Raw genomic sequence first — 18,273 nt, 5'->3', positions numbered from 1 at the left:
TGGTCATTGCCTGGCACTTATGTGGTACAAGTGTCACATGTCCCATATAAGCGCAAGTTTAAATATTGTCCAGATCTTAGTGCATTTGCACACAAACTGCTTCAGTGTCTGAAGAGTTGTGAATGGTACTTAAGTCTATGCAATCATCGATGCATATCCCCATCTCTAACCTTATGATGGAGGATAGGTGATTGATGAAACTATTGAAGATGGTTGATCCAAGGACATTACCCTGAGGAAATCCTATTGTGATGAATAGAATAACTATCTCAGATACAGAAATAAGGATCCTGTTAAGATACAAGCTGTAGAAACAGCAGAAAATTATTCCAACATCCTAGTCAATTAACAGCCCTGAAGCAACACCATCAAAAACAGATTAGTCTCTGATTTATATTATTAATATGTACAGTACCTGCTTCAAAACATCTTTGTCGACTTGTCTGTCTATATAATGCAGAATTGCTACATTTCAAAAGTCACACCTCAAGCATGAAATAATTTGGCACATGCTGAGAATACTGTGTAAATGTATAATCTCTTTCAAAGTGGGAATAGGGCAACCCCTCCTTCCCAATAGAAGAGTACACTTTGTGGCCAGAGGAAGAGATGCAATACCATAATTTTGATTTTGCAATCTGCGTTCCTTACAAACATGACTATCTAGAGTGTAGAATTACTGTCATTATCAAATATCAAAAGGGACTTTTGCATATTCTCCTTTCTCCTCGTTCAATTTTTGGCAAAGTTAAATTATGCACTTCAAACTACTCTAACACGGGCTGCAGAAAGACTTCAGAATTCAGTTTGGGATAACAAACCATTTACAAATGCATTACATTAGATATCTGGGCCTATGAATGGATTTACGTTTGAAGGAAAATCAAAACCAATTGAAGATATATTTCACGGACATAATCTGGATAGTAAGAAACTAAATATGCAACAATATTGCTTAAATCCTAAAAATTGTATTTTTACTACAAGCTCTATTATAAACATACTATTAAACTATCAGCGGGTCAGGTCTTTTGTAAATTGATTTATATCAGTGCTTTAGAAATCTGAAATTATTAACACCAGTCAATATTGATCTTTTCCTCTAATACAGAAGTAAAATACTTTAGATGCTAGAAATCTGAAATAAAAGCACAAAATGCTGGAAATATACAGCACTCTGGTAGCACTTGTAAAGAAAAACAAAATTAATAGGCTGAATGTTAATCCAAGTTGTGTCATTTTCTTTGGGAGGGATGCCCACCATGACGCTTACTGGGTTTTCTTGCCAAATCTTATCAAACTTGCCTCATTAAATACTTACTCTCCCCATTGATGGCAATGCTCATGTCCATTTCTCGGCCCATTTTACCACATACTGTTTCCAGAACAACTTGCCACTCAGTGGATATCCCTGAATTAAAAACATTGCTAGTGCCTGCACATCATTGTTGTGCACCCAGACAAGCACAGTCAGAGTGGAGGTGCCCTGCACGATTCCTGACACTCCCCAGATTTGACATGCTGTGCAGGCGGGGATCAGGAGTTCCTGCTGTAAGAGACTACAAGGCATAGGAGCAGAATTAGGCCATTCAGCCCATTGAGTCTGCTCCACTATTCAGTGAGAGCATGGTACTTTGATAATCCTCAAATCCACTTTTCTGCCTTTGGGTGGGACCTCCTCTTTTCCCACAGAGGCCATGACATGAGGCCATACCAGCCTCGTTCAAATGTGTCACCAGGGCTAAAGTGGTCTCAGCCAAGAACGGCAACTATTTCACTCAGAGGATGGTTCATGTGCGGAATGAACTGCTGGGGAAATGGTAGATGCAGATACACTTACAACATTTAAAAGACATTTAAATAGGTACATGAATAGGAAACGTTTACAGAGATATAGGCCAAATGCAGGCAAATGGGATGAGATCAGTCTGGGAAACTGGTCGGCATGGATGAGTTGGCCGGAATGGTCTGTTTCCGTGCTGTATGACTCTATATGGAGGAAAGCACAGTAAGGTAGGAAAAAAGATCAATTACCTTCTCCGATTCACAAACTTAACTGTTACCATCTTCTCCCTGATACCTCACTTCCCACCAAGGTTACTGCTCTACCACTCTCACTGATGCCTGCAATATCTTCCCTCACTTGCTGTCAATCACCCCAACTCCAAACACCACTAACCCCAAATGCCCTCAGCATTGCTGAATCACTCACTCGGGTCACTCCACTACTTGCACCAAGAGTAACAGCTATGTCATCTATTTTCATTTTCCATAATACTTGACTTGTTCGCATTTCAGCGAGAAAGCAGTCCCCAACAGGGCAGAAAGACTCAAGATGGGTAGTGGGCTGCATGGCATTCAACTCTTCACCTCCTCACGCAGAGAGTATCCTGACCATCCAGATTAGCTTAACTGATAGTTTCCAAGCCCTAGACAGATATCAACATGTCCTTGACTTACTGTTCCAGGATTCCCTGAGTGAAGACTATCCTTTTGACTCGGCTAAGGACTGCTGACAATCATAACAAGCTTCCTTCCTTTGTTCTGTACTAAAAGAAAAGATATGACAGAAGTTAAATGAGCTTGGTATCTCTGACTGAGAGGGGAAAGCACAAAAACAGATGGCAATACAAAGCAGAGATGCTGTAAGCATCCAGGTTGCCAAAGTGAGTGAGTCCAATGACTGCGAATGAAGAGTCTGGAAATGCAGCCTAGTTCAGTCCATAAGCTGGGCACTTGTCCCTAAGTGCAGTGTCCTTGCTGCAGCATTACAGTGATAGTGACCAGTGCAGTCCGAAGCACTGAAGTGCGGAAGTGTAAGTGGATTGGTAGAGGTTCATCTGAGTTCTTAGAAGTTGTACATTGCAGATTCCACTGTCTGAAATAGTGGTGTAAGTGTGGCTCGTGCCAATAAAACATGTCCTGAGATACTGGTGCTTGGTTCTCAACATGGAGCTTATTTGGAGCAAGTGAAAGCTGAATTCACCAGGTACCTGATCAGGCTTCCATGTTTACTTTTCTCGATTTCTCACTTGTTTGTCAAGTTTGGTTATATAAAAAACTTAAAATTATGACGTGACTTGGGTCATCAATAAGGTGTTTAACAAGATGTAATCCACCTTAGTTGGCAATCACTGCAAACTAGTGAGAAACTCATTGCTATCTAGCAATAAGCTTACCATGACCCTTGTGAAAAACATGGAAGTTGGAGAGAGATACTACAAAGGCAGGAGTTGGCTTTGCTGGACTTCCCATCCAAATCTGTCTCAAATCTCACCATAGCCCAATGTTGCTCAGACCCCTATACGATCCTGCCAAATGTTTCAAGATGATAACCTTCTATCATAACTGAAGAATGAAGTAATAGGTTTGAGTTTGAAGTGGGGGAAGGGGGTAAAAGTCTGTTAGGGTGCACAGCAAGGAATATTAAATGACACAAGATTTCATGCTATAAAAGCCAAAGTGAGAAGTAATGGGAAAAAGCTGTAAAAGCATATTCTAACATTTTTTGTTTTTAAATCATTTCTAATTTGGACTTGTATTCATTGTAATCTATACTCTTAAGAAAAAATGTTTAAAAATCACTTCTAAATTTTAATTATTAGTAATGCATCTTGAATCGGAAATACTTTTTTTAAAAAGTAATGGCTCCTTAGTTGTATGCAAGAAACAATGATTTTTATCTCAGTTTGTGGGTAGTATTATTAGTTTTTACAGAGGTCAAATTAATTTGCTCAGTTTTGTGATTATGAAGTGTTGCTTGGTTTGAAGTGTATTTATTGTAGTAAGGAATTATAATTAGATCAAAATTCTGATTTTAAGATAGATAACTATTGTACTTCTTTTATTTATTCATAGGATCGGGCATTGGTGACAAAGTCAGGATTTACTGTCCTTTGCTAAGTGCTCTCGTGAAGGTTGTGGTGGGCCACTTTTTTGACCTACTGAAATCTGTGCGGTGCAGATACACTTATGTTGCTGTCAGGTAGAGAACTGCAGGAGATTGACTCAGTACTATGAAGAGAGAATACTTTATTTTCAATTCAAAGTGGTCAGGCTTGGAGGGGCATATGAGTTACAGATGTTCCCAATGCACATGCTGCTCTTGTTCTTCTAAGTGTTAAAGCAGTGGCTTTGGAAGATGTTGTTTATACAGTATTAGCCCATTATGGCAGTACTTAGATTAGATTAGATTACTTACAGTGTGGAAACAGGCCCAACAAGTCCACCCGCCGAAGCGCAACCCATCCAGACCCATTCCCCTACATTTACCTATTCACCTAACACTGTGGGCAACTTAGCATGGCCAATTCACCTAGCCTGCACATTTTTGGATTGTGGGAGGAAACCGGAGCACCCGGAGGAAACCCACGCAGATACGGGGAGAATGTGCAAACTCCACACAGAGAGTCGCCTGAGGTGGGAATTGAACCCGGGTCTCTGGCGCTGTGAGGCAGCAGTGCTAACCACTGTGCCACCATTCCGCCTACTTCATGCACTGCAACAATCGTTTTTTTTTGTCGTGGATGTTTAAGGCAGTGAAATTTGCAGGAATGCATAATACAAAGTGTGGGTTCCCAAGAAAGTGGCTCTGTTAGCACTAACTAAGAAAAATGGCTAACAATGGATCCCTTTGCATTTGTCAAATACCAACTGGTTGATTTAACTAATACAAGTTTCAATGGATTTGTTAACTTCCAGTGGTGTACCTATGTTACTGTTACTGGAAGTAACTAAATATCAGCATACATTTATTTTCAATTATTTTTAAGTAGGAAATTCATTATAAATCCTTTTTCCTAAGGGAGCAGTGGAAGATAGAGTGGAGGTGACCTTGGGACCAGAAAGTTTCCAGGAAGATAAGCAAACAGTATAAATACTTACCTTTGAAGCCTGCAACCTGTTGCCTGTCCGGGAGCAGCGGGAGACAGAGCAGAGGTGAAGATGCAGACCAGGAGGTTACAGGGAAGGTAAGGACTTAGTGTATATTTGGGGAGTGGTTAAAGCAGAGATACTACATGTGTAGTATCTCCCTCCTGCTTCAACCCCCCTCCCCTCCACCCACCAAAAACAGAAGAAAAGGACTCTAAGGTAAGGTCTGTTTTTCTTTTCTTTCATATTTTTAAATGCATTGTTTGGTTTTAGTTAGTTGATATAAAGCTAAGGCTTACAATGGCAGGGGACCTCAGACCGGTGGCATGTGCCTCTTGCTTGATGTGGGAGCTCAGGGACATGGCTGAAGTTCCTGACTCTTACACTTGCAAGAAATATGTCCAGCTGCAGCTCTTGTTTGACCATATGATGGCTCTGGGCTGTGGATGGACTCTCTGTGGAGCATCTGCGATGCTGAGGAGGTCGTGAGTAGCACGTTTAGTGAATTGGTCACACCGCAGATTAGAATTGTTGAAGGAGAGAGTGAATGGGTGACCAAAAGGCAGAGAAAGAGTAGGAAGGCAGTGCAGGTGTCCCCTGCGGTCATTCCCCTTCCAAGACAGGTATACCGTTTTGGATACTGTTCGGGGAGATGGCTCACCAGGGGAGGGCAGCAGCTACCAGGATCGTGGCACCATGGTGGGCACTGCTGTTCAGAAGGGCAGGAAAAAGACTAATTGGGCCATAGTCACAGGAGATTCTATTGTAAGGGGAGTAGATAGGCGGTTCTGTGGCTGAAAATGAGATTCCCAGATGGTATGTTGCCTCTCAGGTGCTCGGGTCACGGATGTCACCGACCGTCTGCACTGCATTCTGAAAGGGGAGGGTGAACAGCCAGTTATCGTGGAGCATATAGGCACCAATGGTATAAGTAAAAAAAACAAGATTAGGTCCTGAAAGCAGAATTCTGGGAGCTAGGAGAGAAGTTAAAGAGGAGGAGCCAACAAAATGGATGGTCTACACCTGAACCAGACTGGAACGAATGTCCTTGGGAGAGTTTTTGCAACTGCTGTTGGGGAGGGTTTATACTAATGTGGCAGGGGGCTGGGAACCTGAAGTGAAGTGAAGACTAGTAGACAGTGAGGTGGAAACTTCACTGTGCATTTGCATTGGGAACAGTGAGGTGGAGACCTTAAGGATCATGAAGTTAGCATTACCAAGAGGAAGAGTAGGCAGAGAGCAGATGAATGCAAAAGAATTTGTGGCCTGAAGTGCATGTACTTTAATGCAAGGAGTATAGTGGGTAAGGCAGATGAACTTAGGGCTTGGATTGGTGCCTGGGAGTATGACGTTATTGTGATGACAAAGACTTAGTTGAAGGAAGGGCATGATGGGCAACTAACTGTTCCAGGATATGGATGCTTCAGTCAGGACAGAGAGGGAAGTTAAAGTGGGGGGAGAAGTTCCATTGCTGGTCAGGTATGATATCACAGCTGTGCTAAAGGAGGGCACTATAGAGGGCTTGAGCAGTGAGGCATTATGGGTAGAGCGGAGAAATAAGAACGGTGCAGTTACATTGTTGGGGCTGTATTACAGGCCTTCAACTGTGAGCGTGAGGTAGAAGAACAAATAGGTAAACAGATTATGGAAAGATGTAGAGGCAACAGGGTGATGGTGATGGGAGATTTTAATTTTCCCAATATTGACTGAGATACACTTAGTGTCAGAGGTCTGGATGGGGCAGGATTTGTAAGGAATGTTCAGGAAAGCTTTCTAGAGCAGTATGTTAATAGTCCGACAAAGGAAGGGGCTACATTGGACCTGGTGTTGGGGAATGAACCAGGCAAGTTGGTAGAAGTTGCAGTGAGGCATTTCTTTGGAAAGAATGATCACAATTCTGTAAGTTTTAGAATACTTGTAGACAGGGATGAAAATGGTCTTAAGGGAAGAGTACTAAATTGGGCCAATTATATCAAAATTTGGCAGAAGCTGGGACATGTGGACTGGGAGCAGCTATGTGAAGGAAAGTGCACATTTGATATGTGGGAGTCTTTCAAAGATCGGTTGAATATACGGCAGGATAGGCATGTCCCTTTGAAAGTTGAAACTTTATTGCTGGAACAGCACAGCAGGTCAGGCAGCATCCAGGGAACAGGAGATTCGACGTTTCGGGCACAGGCCCTTCTTCAGGAAGGGCCTGTGCCCGAAACGTCGAATCTCCTGTTCCCTGGATGCTGCCTGACCTGCTGTGCTGTTCCAGCAATAAAGTTTCAACTTTGATCTCCAGCATCTGCAGACCTCACTTTCTCCTCGAAGATGTCCCTTTGAAAACAAGGGATAGGAAAGGCAAGATTCGTGAACCGTGGATGACAGGAGAAATCGTGCTACTAGCCAAAAGGCAAAGGGAAGCGTACATAAGGTTCAGGCAGCTAAGAACAGAGTGGGCCTTAGAAGAATATCGGGAGAGAGGACCAATCTTAAACGAGGAAGCAAGCGGGCTAAAAGGGATCATGAAATAACTTTAGCGAGCAGAATTAAGGAGAATCCAAAGGCCTTTTATTCATATATAAGAAGCAAGAGGGTAACTAGAGAAAGGGTTGGTCCACTAAAGGATTAGGAAGGAAGGTTGTGTGTCAAACCTGAGAAAATGGGTGAGATTCTCAATGATTACTTTGCATCAGTATTCACCGAGGAGAGGGACTTGATGAATGTTGAGATTAGAGATAGAAGTTTGCTTGCTCTGGATCACGTTGACATAAGGAGGGAAGATGTGTTGGGTAGGCTAAAGGATATTAAGGTGGACAAATCCTCAGGACTGGATGGGATCTATCCCAGGTTGCTGAGGGAGGCGAGAGAGGATATAGCTGGAACCCTGACATATATCTTTGTAGCATCCTTAAACACAGGTGAGGTGCCAGAGGATGGAAGGTTGCTAATGTTGTCCCCCTGTACAAGAAGAGTAGTAGGGAAATTCCAGGTAACTACAGACCAGTAAGCCTGATGTCAGTTGCTGGAAAAAAGGGATACTGAGGGATAAAATCTACTTATATTTGGAAAAGATTGGGCTTATCAGTGATAGAAAGTGAGGGCTGCAGATGCTGGAGATCAGAGCTGAAAATGTGTTGCTGGTAAAGCGCAGCAGGTCAGGCAGCATCCAAGGAACAGGAGATTCGACGTTTCAGGCATAAGCCCTTCTTCAGGAATAAGGAGGGATGTTGCCTTATCAGTGATAGGTTTTGTACGGGGGAGATCAAGCCTTACCAAATAGAGTCCTTTGAGAAACTGACCAAGTTGATAGATGAAGGAAGGGCTGTAGGTGTCATAAACATGGACTTTATTAAGGCATTTAATAAGGTTCCCCATGGTAAACTAATGAAGAAAGTGAAGTCTTATGGTGTCAAGGTGTTCTAGCTAGATGGATAAAGAACTGGACGAGCAACAGCTGACAGAGAGTAGTGGTTGAAGGGAGGTTCTCGAAATGGGGAAAGGTGACCAGTGGTGTTCCACAGGGATCGGGGCTGGGGCCACTCTTGTTTGTAATATACATAAATTAACTGGAAGAGGGCTTTGTTGGTCTGTTCAGTAAGTTTGCAGATGACACAAAGATTGGTGAAGTAGTAGAAAGCATAGGGGACTGTCAAAGAATACAGGAGAATATAGATAGACTGGACAGTTGGGCAGAGAAGTGGCAGTGAAGTTCAATCCAGGCAAATGTGAGGGGATGCATTTTGGGAACTCTAATTCTAGAGCGAACTATACTATAAACGGAAGAGCCTTGGGAAAAGTCGATGAGCAGAGAAATCTGGGAGTTCAGGTCCATTGTAGCCTGAAGGTGGCTGCACAGGTGGTTAGAGTGGTCAAGGAGGTATATGGTATGCTTGCCTTTATCAGACAGGGTATTGAGTCCAAGAGTTGGCAGGTCATGTTAAAATTGTACAATACTTTGGTTCGGCCGCATTTAGACTACCGTGTATAGTTCTGGTCACCACATTACCAAAAGGATGTGGATGCTTTGGAGAGGGTGCAGAGAAGGTTTACGAGAATGTTGCCTGGTATAGAAGGTGCTAGATATGAAGAGTGGTTGAGTAGGTTAGGATTGTTTTAATTAGAAAAAAGAAGATTGAGGGGGGACCTGATTGAAGTCTTCAAAATCATGAAGGATATAGATAGGATAGATAGAAGTAAGCTTTTTCCCAGGGTGAGGCATTCAATAACGAGAGGTCATGTGTTCAAGGCGAGAGGTGAAAAGTTTAAGGGGGATACATGCGGAAAGTACTTTACACAGAAAGTGGTTGGTGCCTGGAATGCGTTGCTAGCAGAGGTAGTAGAGGCAGGCACGGTAGATTCATTTAGGTTCTGTCTGCACAGATGCAGGAGTAGGTGGGGAGCAGAGGGACACAGATCCTTAGGAATTGGGCGACAGCTTTAGATGGTGGATTTGAATCGGCTCAGGCTTGGAGGGCCAAAGGGCCTGTTCTGGGCTGTAAATTTTCTTTGTTCTTTAAAATAAAAAATAAGTACTGTATAAAAATTCCATATATGCTTTATATAACCTTTCATTTCAATTTCAGACAACAGTATCATAAATGGAAAGCTAAAACTAATTTTAAAACACCTAAATCTTTGTATAGTATTCTTGGGAAGATTGCCACGTGTGTTTGTATACTGGCAAACGGAGTATTTTATATGAGATCAAACGTTAACAGAGTGGCTATCTTTGTGATGAACAAAATTGCAAGAAGGGAATTACAATTTGGATATCATACCAAATGTTTGCATTCTGTATTGTGTGTAGATAAAGGGTAGTTTTACTGGGTGTTGTACCCATACAAGTAATTGAAATAGGTCCAGTGCTAATCCTTATCCTTTACTTTGTTCCCACACTGCACTCTATCTGAATTTTCTGATCAAATGGTTGAACCCATGTAAAATGTTGCCGATACACGTAAGTAACTAATGCATTCAAATCAGCTCGTGTTAGATGTGGTTCAGGACCCAAATTATTTTTTTTAAAAATCATATCTCAAAAATATCCAGAATTGCCATTTAGGTGCTACCTAACTTAAAAAGGCAAGGTTACTCTTGTCAAGGTCATGTCATATTTTGAGTATTTGAATTTAAAAAAGGGCTGCATTTTCCAATACCATTGTAGGATATTATAGACCTTGCCCATTTCTTATTGCTTGCCATGCATAGTTAGGTGTGTAAAGTTTAGTGAAATGGCATTTTTGAGATAGAAGAATGTTGTTATTTACCTGTCCTTCTCCACCAGTCTACATGAGCCAAGGTCTGGATTCCCTCCATCTTCTCCTATTTATACAATAGCTCCAACCACAATTAACACAAAGAAAATAATCTTATTCTGACTGCATCTCCTCCTTTCCACAAACCTTAAATGCATGTGCCCACAGTTGATTTCCCAGTTCTCCATGCACAATCATTAATTATGACTGAGTTCCAACAGTGATTATTTAAAAGATAGTAGGTAGATGAACATTTATTCATTATTATAGTGACACTTTCTTATCCATTTTCCTGACAGCAGACAGGCTTTGGGGAAGACAGAGGCTGAGTTACTTGTTCAAGCATGTCCAACTTCAGACCTGCTCTTCAAATCATTGCATTTATATTGCTAGTCCAATTAAGCTCTAGTCAATGGCAACACCCAGGATGTTAATAGTGAGGGATTCAACCAATGCCACTGAAATTTAGGACGAAAGGGTTAAACTCTTTCCTTTTAATGGTCATTGCCTGCATTACCCTGACCCTTGTATGCACAAATATTACTTGCCAACCAATATCTCAAGCATGAATATTGTCAGGTGCTGCTACATGTGTGCACACCTACTTCACTATCTGGGGAATCGCAAATGGAATTGAATAGCACCCAATTAACAGTGAATATCCTCATTTCTAATCTTACTAGGTCAGACATATCATTGAGCAATTAGTTGAGGATGATAGAGGCTAGGCCTCTCAGAAATTGTGATGGCTTGGGACTGAGATAATCACTGCCATTTTTAGTGCTATCTATGACTCCTTCACGCAGACAGACTACCATTTATTCCTGATTTTGCTACAACTGCTTGATGAGATGCTCCATCAAATGCTGTATTGGTGTCAAGGCCAATCATTTTCAGTTTACCTCCAGAATTCAGCTCTTTTATCTTGGTCTGGATCAAGATTTTACTGTGAAGGTCTGGAGCCAAGCACATTGGTAGACCCAAGCCAAGCAATCTGTGACCAGGCTATTACCAATTTAGTGACACTTGACAGCAATGTCAACACCTTTCATCATTTTGCTGATTATTAAGATTAGATTCATGGGGCAATAAGTGGCTGAATGTATCAATTTATTTTGGTTTTTGTATTGCAGCTGTAGTGGAACTGCTTGGCCACAGGTGCAGCTCGTTCTAAAATACATGCCTAAGACTGTTTGCAACAATGAAAGAGTCTGGGACATTGACTTTAACATCTTAGCAATTATATCATTTATCAGACTGTTCAACCTTGGTTTTAAAAGAGGCAAAGAAGTGAAATTTCAGATGGAAAACAGGGAAAATTCCGCACCAAGATCCCCCACTTAGAATCAGCCTGATGAATGTGATTTCCATCCAGTTGGTTGCAGTAGAATCCAGAACAAATGGCAGAATGGGGGTGGGAGGGGACTTGAGTATGGTTGAATCTCTGACTACGAAATGGGTTGAAAGAGCTGTTGCAGCTTAGGATCCAGGAAAGTAAGTTACCATCCGGGGTTACTATATTAATTCATAGAAAATGCATGAATTTTTGAACTAGTTTAAAACTTGAAATTTAGTTTTAATTTTGCTTTCTTTTTTGAGCACCTACCAACACTATTTCTGCCTGATACTGTGAGTCTACCTATTTTTCTAATTGTTCTACATGCATTTGTGGTGTTGCTCTATAATATTTGTGTCCTTTAAAGTATATTAATCCATCTCTGATCGGATGTCACAATTTTAGTTTGATTTTGCAACTGGAACTCTCAAAGCAGCAAAAATTATAGACCCAAAATAATAGAAGTTTACTCCATTTTTGCGATCTCCAAATAGTCAGTGCAGGGTGCAAATGAAAAGGCTCTTTGCCGGAAAGTTTTATTTAAGGCAAAGTTTCATTATTATTAAAGATGTAAATAAAAGTAGAAGTGATGTGTATACCCTCTGCATAATGCTTAATTTACTTAGTGTGTGTTTTTCCACTGATTATGTGAACCACTTGATCCAACTAGTCCACTCATGGTCTCATAGGTGCCTGTAAATAAAAAGTTTGCTCTACTATGTTCTTATTAATGGTCTAAACAAGGACTAAAAATCAAATCAATTGATTAAAATCAACTTTGTTTTCTCCATAAATATAATTTGTGGATGGTTTGGAATACTTAAGCATTGATGCATAGTCAGCTAGCAATCTGCTACTTGGATTGTATCATTTTCTTTCCAACATTTGTCAAAGCTTGGTGAAGACAGAAATTTTGGCACCATTAGTTATTGATAATTACATCAAACTCTTTCGCTAAACAATGAAGTTTATAATGAAGTTAACCACTTATTAAGAGATATAGAAAAACAATGTTCCTGTTAATGGCAAATGGCACTATTTTAAAAAAGTACACAGCTGTTTGACCAGAATATTTACCAAGGTGCTATTAACACTTCAATGCACAACTGCAAATCATATTTAAACACAATGACACTTCAGAGAAACTGTTCTTTCATTTTTATCACTAACCTTTGCTTGGATTCCTAGGAGGAAGAGGAGGGGCATCAGTGGCTGGTGATGTTGGAGAATCCGTTCCACCTCCATATATTTGATTACTAAACGCCCCATAAGACAGTCGCTGTTTTTCCCGTGCTATGCCAAGTCCAGGAATCATAAGTTTATCTTGTGGGGAGAGACTAGAAGAGTGGCAGCAGCTCTGTGGCCTTGGAGAACGCTCTTTTTTTACAGGACTTGTCTAATGAAAGGGAAAACAGGACAAATTTGAAATAGATCAGCACTCAAAATCTGAGCAAGAGTTAATCTCTGTTGAAATCATGATGATGAGAGTTACCCAAGGATCAAAAATGTCTGCATCTGACACATTCAGTTTTCAGTGGTTTCTTTTTTTTCCCCAAAAGGTATTTTTATTTAATAAATTAGTTTTAAATTTGGGTTCTTAAGATTGGATTTTTTGGCTGTATATGGGACAGTGATTTCTAGGCGAACATACCTCATAACGTACATAGTTACAACGAAGACAGACAACATTTTTTCAAATAAATATATTCCCTCTTAGATACTATTCCTTTCCAGAGTTATAATAACAAAGATTAATTTTAAATCATATCAAATTTCCATCATATCCTATAAAATAGGAGAGGAATCTCGCTTCCTATATTTTATTATTTAACTTTTATTGCTATTTAGGTATAGGAGTCAATATTTCTCTACGGACTAATCAAATAAGTAAAATCATTATATAACCTGGAATTAGACAAAATTATTTGTAAACATACTACATAGTTGAGGAGTTTTGGTTTAGTGGAGACATTCACAACTTGAGTCATGTCATAAACTGAGATCCGACTTAAAGACTGAGCTGATAATTTTGATCTACTTCACAGTGCAGTACTGCAGTGACTGATGTGCTATCTGCTGGAACACTTAAAATGATTACTTATTTTATCTAAAATAAAGGGCTCAAACTAAATTTTTTAGGCCAAGTCCAAGTTGTGCTAAGTTTTTTTCTAAAAGAGGGATTCCTATCAGCGAAGCCTAGTGGGTTTGTCTCCAAATCTTACCAACTTCACCTCATCAACTAGCTAACTAACTCAGTTATGGCACAGACTCAGAATCCCAAAGAGCCATTCAGCTCATCAAGCCTGCACTGACACTTTGAAGAGCATCCTACACAGACTCACTCCCACTATCCCAATAACCTGTATTTACCATGGCTAATCCACCTAGACTGCACATCCCTGGACAGTATGGGGCAAGCTAGCATTGCTAATCTACCTAGCCTGTACATCTTTGAACTGTGAGAGCATCTGGCTGAAACCCATGAAATAACAAGGAGAACATGCAATCTTAAAGTCTGAGAAAGAAGCTGGAGATTCCGAGGCTGGAATCAATCCGGGTCCCTGGGCTGTGAGACAGCAGTACTAACCATTGTGCCACCATACTACCTTAAAAGTAGAACCCGAAATTCCAATTCTGGGTTATTACATGCTGTTCTTAGAACAACTTGCTACTCAGTGGATATCCTAAAATTCACTGGCATCCCTGCGTAATTTTTAAAAGCCTATTGTGCACTATAGCAAGCATTATCGGTCCGGAGTTCCCCTACACAGTTGCTGAAGTTTGCTCTGGATGTGGCAGACAGGGCAAAATTGATGCCCCACTTTAAAGTCAGGTAACTGGACGTCCTGTTGGAAGGATTAGTGAAGAGGTAGAACTTCCTCTTCTGCAAAAACCAGCAGTGGAGGATGACACCAGAACAAACTGTCTGGAAGGATGCACAGCACTGCTGGAAGAAGGTCATTGACCTTCGCCACTCTGTCAGCTTAAGTGCCATCATTGTCTCTCTGATATTTCACATTCATTGTATGTCTGCTACAGTGCACACCACCCACCTAGGCACATGCACCATCACTCTCACTATTGCGTGCAGCTTTTCTCTCACGTGCTGTCACCCACACCAACATGTAACACAACTAACCTTGCATGCTCTTTGCATTGCCTAATCACTTGTTGGAGATTTCTCCTGCACCAATGGTAACAGCATTGCCATCTACTTTCATCTCCCTTAATCTCTCTCTCTCATCCTTATTGCAGGGAGGAAACTGGTCCCTAATAGGACAGAAAGACTATAGACAGATGGTGGGTTGCCCTACATTTAGCTCCCCATCCTGTACGTATAAAGCATCCTGAATCTATCCATGCTGAGTGGCTGACTGACCATTTCCAAGTCCATGGACAGGTATCAGAGGCTGTCATTGACTTACTTGTGTTGGCTTTCTCAACTGAAAATTATTCCCCTTGTTTTGGCTAAGCCCTGCTAACAAGCATGACAAGCTTCGTTCCTTTGTGCCTACACGAAATAGCAAGGCAAGACAAAGCAGATATCTATGGCTGAGACAGTAAAGTGCAAAAAAGGCAAGGCCATGCAAGGCTGAGATGCTCTGAGTATCCAGATAGGTTCGGTGTGAGCAAGCACAATGACAGCAAGTAAACAGCATAGAGACGCAACCTAGTCCAATCTATGAATTGTGTGCAATAGATGGAGTGAGATGCTCCCAACTGAGTAATTAGCCTCACTGGACTTCTCAGCCGTTTGTGCTACAAATTTCATCAAAGCCCATGTCATTCAGATACCTAGAAAATTCTGCCCATGGTTTTAATCAGATCAGGAAAGCAAGAGCTGATTAAGTATTTTGCCAATCTATTATCCATAAGCTCTCCCACTCCTATTTCATGTAGTATTTACATAACATAGGATTGATATTGACATTCAATAGGGTTCTCCTTGTAGTAAGGAGGCAAAGGGCTAAAGTACATATTTAATTATATTTTCTCAGTCTATTGCCTGGACTCTGTTAAAAATAAAAACTCAACTGAGATGGATTTTTCAACTGTACTAGATCTTCTCTAAGATATCCTCCATTGAAATTTGTAAAAAGGAAGTTGAAGAGCAGACTCTTAACTTCATGCAATCCTAACTAATTGATTTTGCTTCACTCAAGTGAAATCTCAAGTACGGTAATATAACTACCTCAGCAGTGAAAGCTTCCAAGGATCTCTTTAACTGGACTGTTACATCTCAACTACAGTTCCAGCTACATTTGCCAATTTATCACATATCAGGTTAGAGAAGCTTCTGATGCTTATGGCTCAGCGCCACATTAAATAATGCTATCACCCAGAGAGCTATCTGAAATTTTTCCATTCAATGCAGAATCTATATTCTATATTTATTCAAAACTTCATCTTGCTTGTTCAGGACGAAACATGTCCACAGATCATACTTCAAATGAATTTCTCATTATGAATCCAATTGATGTGATTACTGGACAGGTCAGATGTCAGACGGAAATCTGCCTCAATAGATCAAATTTATTTTCTTTTAGTTTTTATGAGTTGTATCTCACAGAAACACAATCATGCAATGTTGCAGACTTAGTTTTAACAATAAAAGTTTATTAGGCAAAAGAAATTAAGGTAAAAGTACAACAGACCAAACCATTTACATCCAATTGGCTTTTTCTGAAAGCCCTTTCCTGCTGCTTTCACTCAGGTTCAAATAACCTTTTCAGAGTTTTATCCAAATACTTAGTCTGGAATTATTACTCAACTCCTTATTCTAAGGTAATCTAGTTTTACTATCTTCTTTCTCAAGAGTACTTCATTACACATTCATCTTCATCCAAGCACTTCTGTAGAACTGCCCCAAAACTGAAAATTAAAAAAACCCTTGTATCAAGCTGTGGGAGTTTCCCTTAAAATATAAAAAAAAAATTCCAGGTCTTTCTCACAAAATCTTATTGCACGATTGCTCAGTAGTAAACCCCACTAAAGTAAATAAAAGGTATATTCTGAAGGCTGCTTCAAAATGTTTGGAAATAAATCACCACAACTACAGAAATATCTACAAGTTAATGATTAACTATTTAGATACACAGAAAATCCATATGGCACTAATTCAAAATTCAAAGCCTAAAATAAATTGTGACATATATCAGACAAAATCACACTTATAAAATACTATTCCTAAAAATACTATGTTAAAAATAGTTTAAAAGATAATTTTCACTATCTCTTTAGAATAGTCTTGCCCACCAAATAATGCTCTAGAGAATGTTAAAATTGTGCAGTTTGATGGACTAAAAGGAAATTACCTGATCCGATATTATATATTCCCTGTTCTCACCTTTACATCCAAGTCATCATCACTTTCATCAATTTCTTCTTGCCGTAATTGCCACTCATATTCTACATGAACATGAGGATTAACTTTTCCTAAAGCAGCTTGACTGATCTGAAATTAATATAAAATATTACACTAAGTGCAACTATGATCAGAATATTTGCATACTTAAGCCTCCAATTAGTAACATTTTCCCTAGGGAAGGAAAGGCAAATGGTTCCTACTCATAAATATTGCACATTTCACCATCAATTTTTTTCATCATTATGGTATTTGTCATCAGGTATGATGGCTAAATAAACAGATCATTTAAATTTTTTTTTACATGTATGAGGAGCCATATAAATGCACTGCTTAGGCTTGCATCAATATTTATTATCTACAAATTCCATGTTATATAACAGAAACTGTCAGGTCTACAAGCTCAATCAGTATTTTGAGATTGAAGCATCTTCTTGGGTCTATAAGTTTTCAATCACACTGCACTGTTAGTTTATTCAATATGCATTTGGAGGAAATTTCATGCTTCACGTCTGACAAGCATTTGAAAACTATGGTTGAAGGATTGAGGTGGAAGAGATTTAGAGGTGGATGTCTTCAGAATGCCAGTGCAAGTTAAACCTTTGCCTGCCGAGAAATGCTTTGTTATGCCTTTTTCAAAAAGGGAGCCCAGAATACATTTCGTGATTTATTACATCTGGCTGTATTTACTGGAGTCTGCTGAAGAGTGTGGATATAATGGTGGGACAGGGGTTGGGGGAGTAATAGAGAATTGAGCAGGATTACTGGTGTTGGGAAATCCATCCCATTTAAACTGAGGACAGGAAGGGTCAATGTGGGAATGCTGCCTGCCATTGTAGAAAAGGGAATTAGGATCATTATGAACCACTTTAAGCCAACTGTCATTGAATTCACAAAGCATAATGGTGGCTAACGATCTATAGGGACTCAGATGTTTTCCTATACCTCCGATAGGTTATTCAACAAATAAGACTTGAGGTTTCATAGAGGATGTCAAACATTCTGTGCCCAATCAAGGAATTTAGAATTGGGAAGGGGGAAATGCCACTCCTTTGCCCTTGCCTTTGAACCATTAGCCCATACTCTCATGAACTACCCCAGAACTGCTAGTCTCTGTTAAAGTCACAGAGGCACTAATCAGAGAAGCTCTATATGTGGAGACTGCTCACAAGTAAAATGTCAAGACAAAGGCAAATAAATTGTCAAGTGGTGCCGGAAACATCTATCTCTGTGACAAAGCTTATGGTTCTGCCAGCATCAGACAGACATTATGAGGTGCCAGAAATAACTGTTTATGGTACCAGTCCAATGACTGTAGATAATGCCTGAGGCTTGAGTGTCATCTTTAAGAAAGCCACAACTGACAAAGATATTCAAAGTTTGGGAGAAGATTTGTAGCTCGGGTGCTCGTTGTTGTGGTTCTGTTCGCTGAGCTGGAAATTTTTGTTGCAAACGTT

The 18,273-nt window shown here is 40.2% G+C and overlaps 1 protein-coding gene across 1 annotated transcript in view; it reads right to left on the bottom strand.

Moving 5' to 3' along the window:
• Positions 1–18,273, bottom strand: part of LOC122549488 (arf-GAP with SH3 domain, ANK repeat and PH domain-containing protein 1-like) — a 363,467-nt gene that overhangs the window by 41,977 nt on the left and 303,217 nt on the right. Inside the window, exons 24-25 of the mRNA XM_043689348.1 lie at positions 16,799–16,906; positions 12,622–12,847 (exon numbers count right to left, since the gene is read on the bottom strand). Coding sequence (XP_043545283.1) covers positions 12,622–12,847; positions 16,799–16,906 — 334 coding nt within the window. The remainder of the gene's footprint in view (positions 1–12,621; positions 12,848–16,798; positions 16,907–18,273) is intronic.

The sequence above is a fragment of the Chiloscyllium plagiosum genome, chromosome 4 (genome assembly GCF_004010195.1).
Source record: "Chiloscyllium plagiosum isolate BGI_BamShark_2017 chromosome 4, ASM401019v2, whole genome shotgun sequence".
In the NCBI taxonomy this organism is placed as follows: Eukaryota; Metazoa; Chordata; class Chondrichthyes; order Orectolobiformes; family Hemiscylliidae; genus Chiloscyllium; species Chiloscyllium plagiosum.
This window is presented reverse-complemented; position numbering and strand designations above follow the sequence as displayed.